Source organism: Giraffa tippelskirchi, chromosome 12 (assembly GCF_054371585.1).
Source record: "Giraffa tippelskirchi isolate mGirTip1 chromosome 12, T2T-mGirTip1v1.2.pri, whole genome shotgun sequence".
NCBI lineage: Eukaryota > Metazoa > Chordata > Mammalia > Artiodactyla > Giraffidae > Giraffa > Giraffa tippelskirchi.
Window position 1 is genome coordinate 92,314,896 of NC_137286.1, and position 17,904 is coordinate 92,332,799.

At 43.9% G+C, this 17,904-nt stretch overlaps 1 protein-coding gene and 1 long non-coding RNA gene across 16 annotated transcripts in view; both read left to right on the forward strand.

Annotated features, from left to right (window-relative positions):
• Positions 1 to 604: 604 nt before the first annotated feature.
• Positions 605 to 17,904, forward strand: part of WDFY2 (WD repeat and FYVE domain containing 2) — a 185,605-nt gene continuing 168,305 nt past the window's right edge. For all 15 annotated transcript variants that reach the window (XR_014070602.1, XR_014070596.1, XR_014070605.1 and 12 more), the window contains exon 1: positions 605 to 965. Coding sequence is in view for 1 of the 15 variants with exons in the window: in XM_081547611.1 (XP_081403737.1) it covers positions 829 to 965 (137 nt within the window). In the remaining 14 variants the exon portion in view is untranslated. The remainder of the gene's footprint in view (positions 966 to 17,904) is intronic.
• LOC145528745 (uncharacterized) lies at positions 10,309 to 15,638 on the forward strand. Its single transcript, XR_014070615.1, has 2 exons — positions 10,309 to 11,546; positions 12,699 to 15,638. It is a non-coding gene; the product is annotated as an uncharacterized LOC145528745 (long non-coding RNA).

Consider the following 17,904-nt stretch of genomic DNA (forward strand, 5'->3'; position numbering starts at 1 on the left):
ACAGGGTACCACTCGGCGGCCCGGGGCAGATGCGTGTTGGGAGCAGCTAAGCATGCTCGGTGGTCAGGCCCCAGCCCCGCGAGGGACAGATAACTCGTGCGCATGCCCAATCTCCCGCCAACATGTTCAGCTTCTTTCCTTCCTGCGGGATTCGTTTCTTTCCGGCCTCGCCCAAGCTAGCTTTTCCCCGCCCCACCAACGCCCCCTTTTCAGGGATTTTGCGGTGGGCGGGACACCGCAAGCGCGTTCCCAGAAGTGTGTACGCGCGCGTTCACGGGAGATGAAAGAGGGAGGGCACTAAACACTGGGTGTGGAAGGCGACCCGGGGACAGCGGGTGACGGAAGGCGCATGCGCTCTAGAGGCAGTGCGGTGAAGCTACGGGAATGGCCTAGGAGCGGGGCGGAAACGGCCCTAGTGGACTGGCGGCGCACGCGCATTGGGCCGCCAGCGCCCCGCCCCCTTTGTCAGTTTCCCCTCCTCCTCCTCCTCCTCCACCACCTTCCCGGAAGTGCAGCCGCCCTCGCGCCCACCAGCGGCCACCCCCTGCGGCAGGCCCCGCCCCCGTCGGCCCCGCCCCCCGACTCTCCGCCCCCTCCCTCCGGTGGTGGCGCCGGGTTGCAGCGCCGGTCGTGGCGGTTTCGTAGCCCGAAGCCGGGAGCGCGGAGTCGTTCCCGGGGGAGGCGGCCAGGCTATGATCGCGGGTCCCCGGCGGCCCGCTCCGGCCAAACAGAGTCCGTGTCTCGGCTGGTGCCCGCGCTCGAGCGGTCTTCTCAGCCCAACCCCGCGGCGCAGTTGGCGGCGGCGCCCCCGGCGCGCCCCCTCCTCCGATGGCGGCAGAGATCCAGCCCAAGCCGCTGACCCGCAAGCCGATCCTGCTGCAGCGGGTCGAGGGCTCTCAGGAGGTGGTGAACATGGCCGTGATCGTGCCCAAGGAGGAGGGTGTCATCAGTGTCTCGGAGGACAGGTGAGAACCGCTGCCCCCACGGCCGCGAGGAGGGGCGGGACGGGCCGGCGGTTCCCGAAGCCCGCTTCTGGGGCCGTGCCTCCACGTCGGCGCGAGGGCGAGAGCGCTCGCCCAAGTTTTTATTCTAATGCGCATCCTGCTGGTGCCGGTGTCCAGCCGCGCAGTCGCCGCCGCTGCGGGGCTCCAGGACGCGGAGCCCGGGACAGCGGCGTTCTGTTGGGGCTTGCCCGGGTGGCGTCCGCCGGGGCCAGGGTGGCCCTTGGACTAACGGTGCGCCGGCCACTGGACCTTGGTCCAGCCCTGAGGACAGTGGAGGGAGAGGGAGGCGCTGCCCGGCCCTGCAGGTGTGTGCGTGGGGAGGATGCTCAGAGCTCTTCTGTAAGATAACTAAGGGGTTTTGAGAACTCTGGTACAGTTCTGAAGGCTCCAGACTGAGGAAAGCAAATGCCACTCCCTTCGCCCAGACATTCTCACCGAATCCAGATCTCCCAGACATCTTCCACTGAATTCAATAAATATTGCAAGTTGTAAAGAGTATCTGGGCTTCTGCCCAGAAGGAGAGCTGACTTCTCTCCTTTGCCCTTCTTAAGCTCAAGGGGAAGCTCCTAGAACTTTGGAGGGACCACTGCTGCAAATAGCTCTGGAGTTCCTTCCCTTTGCTTGCTTCCTTTCTTTTTTTGCCTAATTTTGCTTAATTTGCAGAAGTAGAGCCAGTTGTTCTGCCTGTAGTATTCTCCCTTGTTTTTCAGACAGTACGGGTTTTTTGTTTGTTTTAACTTAATGTCCTTTAACATGCAAAGATTATGCAGATGAAGCTCATTTCCAGAGGAATGAAGCTTGAATATAGTAGTAATAGTTTTGATCTGGAATTGTTGCTTTTATAGTATCAACTCGCATTCTACAAAATGTCATATTGTAGACGTGTATGACAAGGAGCTTTAGCCTTTAAATGGTAGATAGGTTTTCTTAATGTAAGTTAACATTGTGCTGAGGTAAAAAATATTTTTTCTTGGTGACTTGTAAAATTTCAGGCAAAGAAAGGTGAAGCAACAATGTGTTCATACCGTCTTTATCGTCATTTCAGTGCTTTGCATGCAGTGTGGTCTCAAAAAATGTGCCTGACAGGTCTATTCATTTCATAGATTCTTCAGTATAATTAGAATGACTACATATTAATGTTATATTTTTGTCTACATCGTACTCCATAAGATGGCCAAATGGTGCCTGATTCACTTCCTATACAGATCCAAGGGAAAATACTGTAAACATACACCAATGGCAAGCAGTCTGCTAAGAACAGAAGAAATTCATGGGCTGTAATGGAATATATGGATGTAGAAACCACTTGCAATTCACAGAGAAGGCTTATGAGTGTTTAATTTTTCCACAGAGGCAAAATTCTACTGAAGAGGTTGCTTCTGGACCTAGAAATTCTTTGTCACAGAATTGTGCTTTTTAAAAAAGAATATATCGATAGATGTCACTTTCCCTGTCTTTAACCACTAGAGATGAAACTGCTCATTCTAACTGCTGTAGGAAATTCATAAGTAAGTTTGTTGAATCAAGTAGGAGAGGGAGAAAGGTAATTAAAACCTAAGTGGCTTTAGTATTAGTTTTGGAACTTTCTACTTTGGAAGTAGAAGTTAGTTTTCCTAGTTTTCTTTTTTTTAAGTGTTCAAAGGGATCTTAGAGATTATTTGCTATAACACCTTCATTTTATGGTTGAGAAAATTTCAGCCAGAGAATTTACCTGCCCAAATTCATGTACCTGGTGGTGAAACCAAACTTGGCTCCTGGCTTCTGATTTCCATCTCACTGTTTATACTAAAGGAAACGACTTTATTTGGGGGTACATTTTAGAGTATTTGGCGACTCTGAAGTAGCATAAATGAAAGAAAGTGAGGATACATTTCATTTGATTATGGGACAAAATGACTGCAGTGTTTAGCTATATATTAATTTTTACTCTCTCAGTTTGCTGCTGCTAAGTCACCTCAGTTGTGTCCGACTCTGTGCGACCCCATAGACGGCAGCCCACCAGGCTCCGCCGTCCCTGGGATTCTCCAGGCAAGAACACTGGAGTGGGTTGCCATTTCCTTCAATGCGTGAAAGTGAAAAGTGAAAGTGAAGTCACTCAGTCGTGTCCAACTCTTAGCGACCCCATGGACTGTAGCCTACCAGTCTCCTCCGTCCATGGGGTTTCCCAGGCAAGAGTACTGGAGTGGGGTGCCATTGCCTTCTCCGACTCTCTCAGTTTACAATGTAAGTAATAGAAAATATTTTATAATGCAGTTAGTGTGAAAATAAGTAAGTCTAGGATTTTTTCTTGATGTATTTTCTTATTACTCAATTCAACAAGTCTGTGTTTCTGTAGCTCATATAGTCACATGTGACAAGAACTTTGTTAGAGCTCAATTTCAATTATGGCTTCCATTAAAAGAGAATTGATCTGTATTCTTTCTTTTCAAAAGCTGGTGTCACTGTCACTTGACTTAATAATAAAGATATGAAGATAGAATATTGGATTTTCATCAAAACCTACCAAGCCATTTCCATTCACCACTTCAGCTAGACTCTAGTAGTTTTCATTCCTGAGCTGTAAGGTTAAACCACAAAATAATGTCCTAGTCTTGAATGACAGTGTCTCATAAGTCCTTTTGAAACCTTAGTTTTCCTTTTTGGCCTCTGATTCCTAATAGCCTTTATGATATCTTTGAAAGCAACATTTTCTATCTTTTTAAACAATGTTATTGGTGCTTGTTGTCCATTTATCTTCTCCATGAATTCCCTAAGGTGCTGTGTGTGTCTTACTCATTGTAATATCTTAGGGTCTAGTATGGTGGCCAGCACATAGTAGGCCCTCAATGAACATATATCGATGCCTGATCTTTTTGTTGTTCCTGAAAGCACATCTTAATTATTGTAGACATTTCATTGATATTTGTTTGAATGAATTTTATGAAAACCAATGGAAGTTCTGTGTGGACAAATGTTCAGAAAAGGATTGGACTGGAGGCCTTGAAAGATGCCTTAAGGCACTTCCCTGGTGATCCAGTGGTTGACTCCGAGCTTCCACTGTAGAGGGTAGAGGTTTGACCTCTGCCTGGGGAAGATCCCGCATGCCACACAGACCAGCCCAAAGTTTTTTAAAAAATGAAGAAAAGGTGCCTTAAAAATTTGAAAGACCATGCATTGTTCATTCATTGCGTCAACAAACATTTAAATGCCTTTACTGTGTTCCGTGCACATGTGCACACTTCATTGGTGAAAATGACAAGGTCCTTTCAAGGTGCTCATAGTTTAGTGGGGCGTAGGTGTGTGTGTGGAATTTTAGAAGAAAAGAAAACCACAACTTCCAAGATTTAGTTCTGAAAAGAGAATTTTTACATGAGGAAGAGTAGTTGGGTTCTACAGCCCTTCTTGTTCCTTAAATTTTACTTTGGAGGATTCTTTTGTTTGGGCCGTAATACCATTTTCACCCTAACCCATTCCATCATGGGTTGATAATATTCTAATCTTCAGGACCAGGAGTGGCTGAAAACCCTTATTCTCAGTTCATCTGAGCACAGTAAAAACAGCCTGCAACTTTGCTTCATACCAAGGGAGAAAACATAGGGAAATTGAAGAAATATAAAAATGGGATTTCCCTGGTGGTCTGGTGGTTGAAACTCAGCACTTTCACTGCCATGGCCTGTGATCAATCCCTAGTGCGGGAACTCCCACAAGCCTCATGTGGCCAAAAAAAAAGGAAGAAGAGATAAAAACAATGTGATTTACAAGTATAGATTTCTGCTATCATAAAATAGAATTTGTTCTCAGAACTCACTGGCCTTATCTGAGCCTGTGTTTGCTTTGGTTGTAGCTAGATTCTATCACCAAAGGATATGCCCAGCTTGGGTCCATTGGGCTCCTCATTTCCCAGCTTCTGTCGGGACTGTCTTTTCTGAGTGAATGTCATTTTAATATGCCTTGCTTAGGAGTTTCCTCCCAGACATTTTGGCTGTATTTTGGTCAAGATCACTCTCTAGCTTGCGGCTTACCAGGGTGTGTCCAGTGGAGACTCTTCAGGTATTGAAAGCTAGAAGAGACTGCTCCAGGTGGTACCCAGCCCAGTCCAGACCTTTATCTTTGTAAGTTCTTTATATGCATATCTTAACATAAGTCAACAATCTTAGCATTCACACTGAGTTTCAGTAACTCTAGGTATTTACTATTTAACAGTTACAGGAAATTGTTCCTTCACTAGGAGTCTATACCCATGCAATGGGTAAAAGTGGGTCAGATTTTTATCTTATATAAGGAGATGTGTTGAAGAGGGGATACCACCCAGTGGGGTTGTTGAAGAATTTCCTCTGCTTGTAATGGTTAGAGAAGAAACCAAAGAGCTCTCCTCCAGATGGGTATTGCAGCATGAATAGGAGTTCTTGTGAGAAAGCAAGGGTGTTTGTAAGGGGCATTCTAGCTCGAGGGGGAAGGAAAAACTCCCCGTGCGTTGAGAAGCACTAGAATGGACTGGTTAAGAATGTAGTCGGGACTCAGTTGCTCGATCATGTCTGACTCTTTGTGACCCGATGGACTTTAACCTGCCAGGCTCCAGCAGGCAGCCTAAATTCAGAACTCAGCTCTGAGTGCCACACTTTGAGGAATCTGGAAAATTAGTGTCTCCAGAGGAGTAATTATGATAGCAAACATTCTAGCAATGAGAAAAGAAGAGAAGCAAAAGGCAAGGGAGAAAAGGGAAAGATATACCCAGCTGAATGCAGAGTTCCAGAGAAGAGCAAGAAGAGATTAGAAAGTCTTCTTTAGTGAACAATGCAAAGAAATAGAGGAAAACAATAGAAGGGGGAAGACTAGAGATGTCTTCAAGAAAATTGGAGCTATCAAGGGAACATTTCATGCAAGGATGGGCACAATAAAGGAAAGAAACAGAAAGGACCTAACAGAAGCAGAAGATATTAAGAAGAGGTGGCAAGCAGACACAGAAGAACTATTGAAAAAGGTCTTAATGACCTGGATAACTACAATAGTGTGGTCACTCACCTAGAGCCAGACATCTTGGAGTGTGAAGTCAAGTGGGCCTTAGGAAGCATTACTATGATAAAGCTAGTGGAGGTGATGGAATTCCAGTTGAGCTATTTCAAATCCTAAAAGATGATGCTGTGAAAGTGCTGCACTCAATATGTCAGCAAACTTGAAACACTCAACAGTGGCCACAGGACTGGAAAAGGTCATTTTTCATTCCAATCCCAAAGAAGGGCAATGCCAAAGAATGTTCAAACTGGTGCACAATTGTGCTCATTTCACAGGCTATCAAGGTAGTGCTCAAAATCCTTTAAGCTAGGCTTCAGCAGTACGTGAACTGAGAACTTCTGATGTCCAAGCTAGATTTAGAAAAGGCAGAGGAACCAGAAACCAAATTGCTAATGGTTTAGAAACCAAATTGCTATGATCTATCCACTGGATCATAGAGAAGAAGGCAGGAGAATTCCAGAAAAACATCTACTTGTGCTTCATTGACTATGCTAAAGCCTTTGACTGTGTTGATCACAACAAACTGTGGAAAATTCTTAAAGAGATGGGAATACCAGACTGCATTACCTGTCTCCTGAGAAGCCTGTATGCAGGTCAAGAAGCAACAGAACCAGACACGAAGCAATGGACTGGTTCAAAATTGGGAAAGGAGTTCATCCAGGCTGTATATATTGACATTGTCTGTCGTCCCCTTTTCCTCCTGCCTTCAATCTTTCCCAGCATCAAGGTCTTTTCCAATAAGTCAGTTCTTCCCATCAGGTGACCAAAGTATTAGAGCTTCAGCTTCAGCAGCAGTCCTTCCAATGAATATTCAGGATTGATTTCCTTTAGGATTGACTGGTTTGATCTCCATGCTGTCCAAGGGACTCTCAAGAGTCTTCTCCGGCACCACAGTTTCAAACCATCAGTTCTTTGTCGCTCAGCCTTCTTTATGGTCCAACTCTCACATATGAACTTGACTACCAGAAAAACCACAGCTTTAACTAGACAGACTTTTGCTGGCAAAGGGCTATCTCTGCTTTTTAACATACTGTCTAGATTTGTCACAGCTTTCCTTCCAAGGTCTGGATGCCATAATATTAGTTTTTTGAATGCTGAATTTTAAACAAGCATTTTCACTTCCTCTTTCACCCTCGACAAGAAGCTCTTTAGTTCCTCTTTACCTTCTGCCATTAGAGTGGTGTCATCTGCATATCTGAGGTTGTTGGCATTTTTCCTGGCAGTCTTGATTCCAACTTCTGATTCATTCAGCCCGGCATTTTGCATGTTGTGCTCCCCATGTAAGTTAAACAAGCAGGGTGTCAATATATATATGGTGGTAGGGTGTGATGGAGAAGGCTGTGGGGAACAGGCCTGCAGGGGATGAGGGCAGTTGGGAGGGACAGTGGAGAACTGCCACCTTGTATTCTACTTGATTAAGGACCAGTTTAGGAACATCATTATCTGTGTTCTCTGTAAGCCCTGAGGGGTTAGGACCATATGGTGGGTAATAGGGAGTCATATATTATCTCAGTAGACAATCTATCCTCCAGTGCCATCTTGTTATTCAGTTGCTCAGTCATGCCCAACTCTGTGTGACCCCATAGACAGCAGCCCACCAGGCTCCCCCGTCCCTGGGATTCTCCAGGCAAGAATACTGGAGTGGGTTGCCATTTCCTTCTCCAGTGCACGAAAGTGAAAAGTGAAAGTGAAGTCGCTCAGTCGTGTCCGACTCTTCGCAACCCCGTGGACTGCAGCCTACCAGGCTCCTCCGTCCATGGGATTTCCCAGGCAAGAGTACTGGAGTGGGGTGCCATTGCCTTCTCCGAAACAGAGACTTGACACACTCAAAAATAAAAAAAAAGTTTCAGTTCAGTTCAGTGGCTCAGTTATGTCCGACTCTTTGCGACCCCATCAGCAGCACACCAGGCTTCCCTATCCATCACCAACTCCCGGAGCTTGCTGAGACTCATGTCCATTGAGTTGGTGATGCCATCCAACCATCTCATCCTCTGTTGTTCCCTTCTCCTCCTGCCAGTAGCAGTAGGTTCTTATTAGTTATCTGTTTTATATGTAGTAATATGTATATTATCAGTCCCAGTCTCCCAATTTATCCCTCCTTCCCTCCCCGCCTTGGTAGATAAGATTGTTATCTGCATCTGTGATTCTGTTTCTGATTTTAAGTAGGTTCATTTGTGACTATTTCTTGAAAAGATAATGTTAAAATATCATTTGTAAATCCTCACACTGTTGGCTCATACCATTGATTCTTTTCATTGTGAAATTGTACTGTCTTGGTCCTCTGGTTGAAACCATTAGTTTCATTTAATACATTGGCTCAGTTAGTTGAACTCATGGTATTTTATGTACCATGCATTTTATAACACTTGAATTAAAATTTTTCAAACGCAAATCAACATTTTTCCCAATGTGCAAGCATGGTTCTGAAAGTTGAGGATTTCCTGGAATGATGGTGTGAGGTCTCTAAAGTTGACAAAATTGGAAGCCATCTGAACTGTTTTTTAGTTTGACTAAAAAGGTCCATCTCATCAAAGCTGTGGTTTTTCCAGTAGTCATGTATAGATGTGAGAGTTGGGCTATAAAGAAAGCTGAGTGCTGAAGAATTGATGCTTTTGAATTGTGGTGTTGGAGAAGATTCTTGAGAGTCCCTTGTACTGCAAGGAGATCAAACCAGTCCATCCTAAAGGAAATCAGTCCTGAATATTCATTGGAAGGACTGATGCTGAGGCTGAAACACCAATCCTTTGGCCACCTGATGTGAAGAACTGACTCATTGGAAAAGACCCTGATGCTGGGAAAGATTGAAGGCAGGAGGAGAAAGGGACAACAGAGGATGAGATGGTTGGATGGCATCACCAACTCGATGGGCATGAGTTTGAGTAAACTCCGGGAGTTGGTGATGGACAGGGAGGCCTGGCATGCTGCAGTCCATGGGGTCGCAGAGAGTTGGACATGACTCAGTGACTGAACTGAAGCTTTTTTTTGAATGTGTCAAGCCTCTGTTTAATGGCAGAAAATTAATAAACTTTCAGCTATGCACTAGAGACTCATCACTTGCAGCTAGTAATTGCTGGTTTCAAGGTCCCAAAATGGGAATCTGCCCCATATGATTTTGAAAATGAGACCTTTACCGTAAATTTAGAGCATGAGGCAGTCTTCATGCCAGCAGATCTGTCTGGAAACAGGCTGCCTCTGGGTCTCTAAAGGTCAAAATACAGATTGACTTTTTTTAATATTTAAAAAATTTTAATTGGAGGATAATTACTTCACAGTGTTGTTGGTTTTTGCCATAGAACAACATGGATCACCCTTAACTTCAAGTGTTTCCCTTCCCTTGTCAGCCTCCCTCTCACCTCCCATAGACTGACTTTTTAAGAAAAGATCACTATGGGAAAGCTGATCAAGGAGGTTCACTAAGGAGGCTCAACTTCGAGTGATCCCCGAACTCCTGATGGTTCTGAATTTCCTACTCAATTTACACGAATAATGCAGATTCTATCCAGGGCCTAAAGATCTTAATCAGGGTACATTCATCTGGATATCGCAAGATAAGGGGAGATGTTTTGAGAGACAGTTCTGATGCTCCTAAAATGAAGCATCTGGGATTGTGAGCTATCTTGTATCTCAAGTGTTAATAAACTTACTTTGAAAAAAGAAAAATAGGCTTTAAAAAATCGTAGGGCAGTAGCAGTCAGATGAGACTTTGGAGAGTTGACCTTTCCCCAAGCAAACGAAATCAAAACTTTAAAAATGGAAATACTGTTTTTTCCTTGCACAGCATCTTTCCCTGGCTTAGTTTTCATTGTGAATTTGGCTTTGAGAGGGAGAGATTTTATGTTTGTTGTTGAGAGCCAACTTGGTGTCATTAAAAAGTAACAGCTTTGGAGAGATTAAAACAGTACCATTTAGAAGTCAGTAAGTAAATTGTGATTTAAGATTATTTTAAGTATTGATCTGTTGACACCTGGAACCCTAAACTGAAAAGTGAACGTGTTAGTTGCTCAGTCTTGTCCAGCTCTTTGTGACCCCATGGACCATACAGCCCGCCAGGCTCCTCTGTCCATGTAATTCTCCAGACAAGAATACTGGAGTGGGTAGCCATTCCCTTTTCCAGGGGATCTTCCTGACTCAGGGATCCAACCCGAATCTCTTGCATTGCATGCAGATTCTTTATGTTTGAGCCACCACTCTAAACTGAGTTATATGCAGAATTACTTACCTGGAAAGAAAATGTCCATCAAGCCAAACTTTTTTTTTCTCAACTACAGTATCAGAATTTGATCTCTGATTCCTCTGCCTTTTCTAAATCCAGCTTGAACATCTGGAAGTTCTCTGTTCACATACTGTTGAAGTCTAGCTTGGAGCATTTTGAGCATTACTTTGACCAGAGATCAAATTGCCACCATCCATTGGATCATAGAAAAAGCAAGAGAATTCCAGAAATACATCTACTTCTGCCTCATTGACTGCACTAAAGCCTTTGACTGTGTGGATCACAATAAACTATGAAAAATTCTTAAAAAGAGACTGGAATACCAGACCACCGTACTTGCCTCCTGAGAAATCTGTATGCAGGTCAAGAAGCAACAGTTAGAACTGGACATGGAACAACAGACTGGTTCCAAATTGGGAAAGGAATACGTCAAGGGTGTATATTGTGGCCCTGCTTATTTAACTTATGTGCAGAGTGCATCATGTGAAATGCCAGGCTGTATGAAGCATTAGAATCAAGATTGCTGGGAGAAATATCAATAACCTCAGATATGCAGATGACATCACCCTAATGGCAGAAAGTGAAGAGGAACTGAAGAGCCTCTTGATGAAAGTGAAAGAGGAGAGTGAACAAGCTGGCTTAAAACTCAATATTCAAAAAACGAAGGTCATGGCATCCAGCCCCATCACTTCATGGCAGATAGATGGGCAACAATGGAAACAGTGGCAGACTTTATTTTCTTGGGCTCCAAAAGCACTGCAGATGGTGAATGAAATTAAAAGATGCTTGCTCCTTGGAATAAAAGCTATGACCAATCTAGACAGCATATTAAGAAGCAGAGACATTACTTTGCGACAAAAGTCTGTCTAGTCAAAGCTATGGTTTTTCCAGTAGTCATGTATGGATGTGATAGTTGGACTCTAAAGAAAGCTGAGCGCCAAAGAATTGATGCTTTTGAACTGTGGTATTGGAGAAGACTCTTGCGAGTCCCTTGGATGGCAGAGAGATCAAACCAGTCCATGCTAAAGGAAATCAGTCCTGAATATTCATTGGAAGGACTGATGCTGAAGCTGAAACTCCAATCCTTTGGCCACCTGATGCGAAGAACTGACTTATTGGAAAAGACCCTGATGCTGGGAAAGATTGAAGGCAGGAGGAGAAGGGGTCGACAGAGGATGAGATGGTTGGATGGCATCACCAACTCGATGGACATGAGTTTGAGTAAGCTCTGGGAGTTGGTGATGGACAGGGAACCCTGGCGTGCTGCAGTCGATGTGGTCGCAAAGAGTCAGACATGACTGAGCGACTGGACTGAACTGAAAAATTGTTTCAGAGGGGTAGGTAACAAATAAGACTAAAAAGGAAAACAAAGTCCTCTAACGTGTCTCTTGACAGGGAGTGCTCTTTGTGATCTCACGTGTCTTTAATTTAAGGAATCTTGGAAAAGAACTGAGGCTGGGAGTCTGATCCCTGCTGAACCCTGCATCGACCTTGGGCACTGAGCATTTCAACACTGTAAACATCAGTTCTCCTTCTAGCAAAGGAGAATGCAGCCTGGCTGTGAGTATGGCACTGTGATGACCCCACATAGGGATGAGACAAATGTGAAGTCTCCGCACCTCCATCATCCTAAAACCTGGAGCCGGAGAGAGTGTGCAGAGGGGGCAGACTTGCCATGGGCTTTGTGAGGTGGTGTAAAATGATGCTTTCTGGAGTCTTTGGCTGGCAGCCGTCCTTTATTCCTGGATGAAATATTAAAGAGGCGTCTGTTTTGTGTCGGTGCCTAATATCTAGTTAAACTGGATTCTCTACATTCTTATTTCCAGATGAATCCTTCAGTTTGAAATATCAGTAGTAAACAGTTTAATCCTTCAGTTTGAAATATCAGTACTAAACAGTTTAGCTCTGAGTGGTTTTCTAGGCCCTAAGTCAGGTCCTGAATTGCCTAGAGTAATGCTTTTGAAACTTTTTGGACCATAAATCATAGCAAGAAGTACATTTGGCATTTGCTACTGGAGATTCACATTCAGGGACGTATAACACACACGTATAACTGGGACAGAAGTTTGGTTAAATGGTATCCTTTTCATTGTGACACGCACACTGATATTTTGTTTTGTCGTAGCGGTCATAAAATCCTAGTTGTGACTCATGCAGATGATTTCATGACTCAGAATGGGTTGGAAACAATCGTTTTTTTTTTCTTTAAACTTTTTATTTTGTAGTGGGGTATAGCCGATTTGTGATAGTTCCAGGTGAACAGTGAAGGGATTCAGCTACAGATATACATGTATCCATTCTTCCACAGGCTCCTCTCCCATCCGGGCAGCCACATAAAATTGAGAAACTGTTGGAAGTTTTGTACGCTCTTTGTCTGTATGTAGTTTTGGTTTTCTAGGAGATGGAAATACATTACAGTTCAACTCAGGGACGTTTACCCTCCAGCCTACCTCACCCCTGACCTGTCTTGCTTTTCTGAATTTCCATAGATTAGAGAATTGACCTTGTCTCATTGGAAGCCTCCGGGTCAAGAGATAACTAACTAAGCCCTTTCAGCTGAGAGCCAAAGAGAGTTCAGAAGAAACCAGGAGTGCAGCAAATTGAACAGTTGTTGAAGTATCTGTGTTTTGGCTTCCTGTGATGTGTTCATTTATTACTGAGTTAGGACTCAGAAATGATACATCTCATCTAAGTTATGAAAGTCGGTTACTAACCTCTTTATATGACTGACTGTGCTTTTCATTTTAGCTGAGTGGATATACCTGTAATATGGAGCTATTGGGGGATTTTATGTGTGTTCTATTAGTTATTAAGTTTTTAATCTCTTCCTCAGTTTCTAAGGATCAACTTATATTTTAAGTAATTATAATAATAATCCCTCTGATTATATTTTAAATATTTTAAAGGGTGTTTATATTTTAAATAAAGATAATATAACCATAATAAAGAATAATCGCTCACATATCTCTGAGCACAGACTGTTGTATGTATTTCCCTCTAGCAGTTTTCCTAATGTAACTTTCAAAAATAGGACTGTAATCATACACTTTTCTGTTCTTGTTCCCCTACTTAAAATTGTGCCACCAGGTCCCTAGTCTTTAATCATTTTAAGTGGCTGTATATCTTTCCTTCAGTATTCACCCTTATTTATTTGATGCTTGTACTATATGAATTTGCTCCTGGAACTCATCATGAACAAGACATCCTGCTTTCAAAGTACTGATTACTAGTGGGTACAGCATTGACGTTTATCCATCACCTACTGTTGGCTGTTTATTTTCAGCTTTTTAAATGTTATGATGAACATTGTTGTGTGTATAGCTGTTTTTCCTTCCAGATTTTAGATTATTTCTGTACGAATAATTGTAAGAAGATTGCCATATTGCTTTCTGAAAGGCTTGTGCTACTTTATAATATTTACAGTGACATAGGAAGTATTAGTTTTCCAAATCTGACCAGCCACTGGTATTATTATTTAAAATTTTGAGGGGAAGGAGGTTAAATTGGGAGATTGGGATAGACATATACACACTGCTATATATATAATAGATAACTAATAAGAACCTACTGTACAACCTAGGGATTCTATTCAATAGTCAATAATGACTTATATGAGAAAAGAATCTAAAAGAGTGAATATATGTATATGTGTAACTGATTTCACCTTGCTGTACACCTGAAACTAACACAACATTGTAAATCAACTATGCTGCTGCTACTCCTGCTAAGTCGCTTCAGTCGTGTCTGACTCTGTGCGACCCCATAGACGGCAGCCCACCAGGCTCCCTCGTCCCTGGGATTCTCCAGGCAAGAATACTGGAGTGGGTTGCCATTTCCTTCTCCAGTGCATGAAAGGGAAAAGTGAAAATGAAGTCGCTCAGTTGTGTCCGACCCTTAGCGACCCCATGGACTGTAGCCTACCAGGCTCCTCCGTCCATGGGATTTTCCAGGCAAGAGTACTGGAGTGGGGTGCCATTGCCTTCTCCGCCATTTACATTAGGTGCCAGAAATCGAAACACCTGTATATAATCCTTGGTAGACTCAGGACCTGGGCTTAGGTCCTTAAAGAATCCCAGGGCAGAAAATTCCCTGGTGGTGCAGTGGATAAGAATCTGCCTGCCAAAGTAGTGGACACAGGTTCGATCCCCGGTCTGGGAAGATTCACAAGCTGCGACAGTTACTAAGACAATGCACCACAGCTACTGAACCCATGCTCCACAAGAGAAATCACCATAATGAAAAAGCCCCTACACCTCAGCAAAGAGTAGCCCCCACTCACGGCAGCTAGAGAAATGCCTGTGCAGCAAGGAAGACCCAGCACAGCCATAAATAAATAAATGAATAAATAAATGTATTAAAAAGAATCCCGGAACACTACAATACAGAGAATATATGGGTTGCGAAAGAGAACAGTAACAGTCTGGGACACACTACACATACCTATACAGGTCTCACAAACGTTTCTGCAGTCATGTTTTAAGAGACAGGCTACAGATGAATGAATATAATTAATGTCAGGTTTCACGGGGTTCAGGCTGCTGTGTGCGCACGCCTGGCCCTTAGGCTGAATGCCTAACTTCTCTGCCCTGGTGTCTCACCTTAACAGCTCTGCGTACTTGAACAAAGATCCAACTTCCTGGGGCCCCAACGTCTTCATCCTCCTCCTTCGGTCTGCTCATCCAAAGGCTGTTGAACAGCTTTTGGAAGACTTTTGAAAACCTAACGTTGTTTGGTTTAAAATTTCCCACAGCTCTTAGAATCCTCAGAATGTACGCAGAGCCCTCAGCCTGCTATTCCAGAAGTAACTCCGCCTCAAACTTTGTTCCTCGCCGGGCACAACGGAGCCCAGATTTCCCGAATCCCCAGAGCTCAGTCGCAGCTCCAGGCCTTTGTACATCGCGGTTCCTCTGCCTGTATTCCTCTGCCCCATCTAATCATACCCCAGATAGTAAGATTAAACTGGAAAACTGAAATGTTAAGTTTATTCACAACCACTATCAGAAACAAGAGCACGTGTACTAACGCCTCACCGTCCCGGACACCGGGGGCTGGGCTGCAGGGACAAGGGCGCTCCGGGCGTTAGTCTGGAGCGGTGAGACTGGGGGGGTGAGGGCGCGGAGAGCCGGAGGACGAGCGCTTACCTGAGGCAGGTCCCTCCAAGCGGCCGCAGCCATCCAGGCCTTTGGGCGGAGTGGGTCCGGGAGCGGGCCGGCGGGCCTTAAACCGGCCCCGGTGCGAACCATCTCGGGCGGTGCTGCGGCCGAACCTCAGGCTCGCTTCTGTGCAGCAGGACTCCTCTGACGCTCTCTCGGCCCTGTTCAGTCGGCCCCGGCTCACGGCTCCGGAACTCCTGTCGGGATGAACACACCCCAGCAGCCAAAAAAAAAAAAAAATCAACTATACTCCAATAAAAATTAAAAAAATAAAAATTTTCTTCACAATTTACTTAATAAATTATGGCACTTCATTGATGTTTAATTTGCATATTTGGACTGATTTGTGAATATTTTCTGTTTGCTTGTTTACGTGTTAATTTTTCCTTTTGTGAATTGTCTGTTCCTGACCTCTGTTTCTCTTGGTTCTCCTGAACAATTTTTTGTTTTTTGTATATATAGATATATTTTATAAATATAGTAAGAATACTAACCGTATCTCTGTTATATATCCAGATATGTCTTATACTGTACTGTTAGCCTTTTTATTTTTTATATAGAAAATGTTCACTCTTTAGTTTAACCATCTATCCTTTTCTTAAATTGAAATTTCTTCCATCATTCCTAATTCTTTACCCAGAGATTCATTGAATATTCATTTGTCTTTCATCCTAGCCATAATTTGGTGGAAATACAACTTTTTGATGTGTTTCTTCTTTTGTATGTTTCATCTGCATGGCTTATTTATTTTATCACTAGAGATTTGTATCTCTTAATCTCCTTCACCTATTCCACCTTCCCCACTCCCTTACATTTTTAATTATTGTAGCTAATGAGTTGTTCTTGCCTCTTTGCCATTATGTATCTAAAATAATAGCTGGACTTCTCTAGCCTGGTCTGCGAGTTAATGGGAAAAGCATCATTTGGCTCTTTTCCAAACTTCAGGATTTCAGAGTCTCTTTCTGCATCTGTAAATTGAGAATAATTTGATTAATCAAATCAAATAATTGGTAATTAATCCAATTATCAATAAATTGATTCCTCTCAGGATTGTTGGGAGGTTTACATGAGGTGATATTCCTGTAGTACCTGGCATTGTACTTGGAGCATAGATGGTACTCAGTACAAGTTAGTTTTATTTTTTGTATATGGTACCATCATGCCTGTTGTTATGGTTTCATTAAGGCTTGACTATTTTAAGAATCACCTTGGATACACAAAAGTGGGGCTGTGGAATTTTTGTTGGTTTGCTTTCTTATGGTTGAGTCCCTTTATCTTTTCTCTAGATGTACCAAGGTGGGGTTACTCTGTCATCTTTTTACTGCCACTTCCCAAGCTTGTTCTCTGAAAGTCAGGGGTCAGGGGAGGTGTGTGGCTGGTGGGTGGGGGTCCTGTGTTCTCTTTTGCAAACTTTTCTCTCTCTCCATTTGCCATGTTGTTCTGAAATGGTGTGTTCACTGCCCTCATTGGCCTCCTGGAGGGCAAGGGCAATGTATCCTGGGTCTTCCATGGGAAGTACTGGGTTGGCCAAAAACTTTGTTTGGGCTTCTCTGTAGATGGCGCGGAAAAACCCAAATAAACTTTTTGGCCAACCCAATATATTGAGGTGGTGGTTTAGTCTCTCCGTCGTGCCCAACTTTTTTGCAACCCCATAGACTGACTGTGAAAATCCATGGGATTTTCAAGGCAAGAATACTGGAGTGGGTTGCCATTTCCTCCTCCAGGGGATTTCCCCAACCCAGGGATCATACCTGCATCTCCTGCATTGGCAGGTGGATACTTTACCAACTGAGCCACCCAGGAAGCCCAATATATTGCAGTAGGGATGAAATTTTAACCACCCCCAGTTTAGCTGTCCTCCACTGGAAGACTGGACATTATAAATTGGCAACTAGTGGGCTGAGGTCCACCCTCAAACAGATTTTGTCTGTATATGCTACGTTTTTAGAAGTTTGAATTGGTAGCCAAGTTTTAAAAATCTGTATTTCACATACAAGTCCAGCTTGTTGGCTTCTCTTGACAAATGAGAAGATGTAGCCGGAAGTTCCCCTCCTGTAAATCCCTGCTCTGCCCACTTGGCCCTGAGAGGCCATGCCCACACTACCCCTGCTGCCTGTTGGCAGGAAAACAGCGCATGGTAACCAGACAGCTTTCTTGGCTTCCTCTGAGTCTGAAAGGTATACTTCCCCTTTTATGGAGTCAGTGGTTAGAGGTTTTTTTTGTTTTTTTGGTATTTAGAAGAAGGAGGAGGAGAAATTGAAAGATAACCAAAATGCTTATCGGAGAGGGCAATGGCACCCCACTCCAGTACTCTTGCCTGGAAAACCCCATGGATGGAGGAGCCTGGTGGGCTGCAGTCCATGGGGTCTCGAAGAGTCGGACACGACTGAGCGACTTCACTTTCACTTTTCCCTTTCATGCATTGGAGAAGGAAATGGCAACCCACTCCAGTGTTCTTGCCTGGAGAATCCCAGGGATGGAGGAGCCTGGTGGGCTGCTGTCTATGGGGTCGCACAGAGTCGGACACGACTGAAGTGACTTA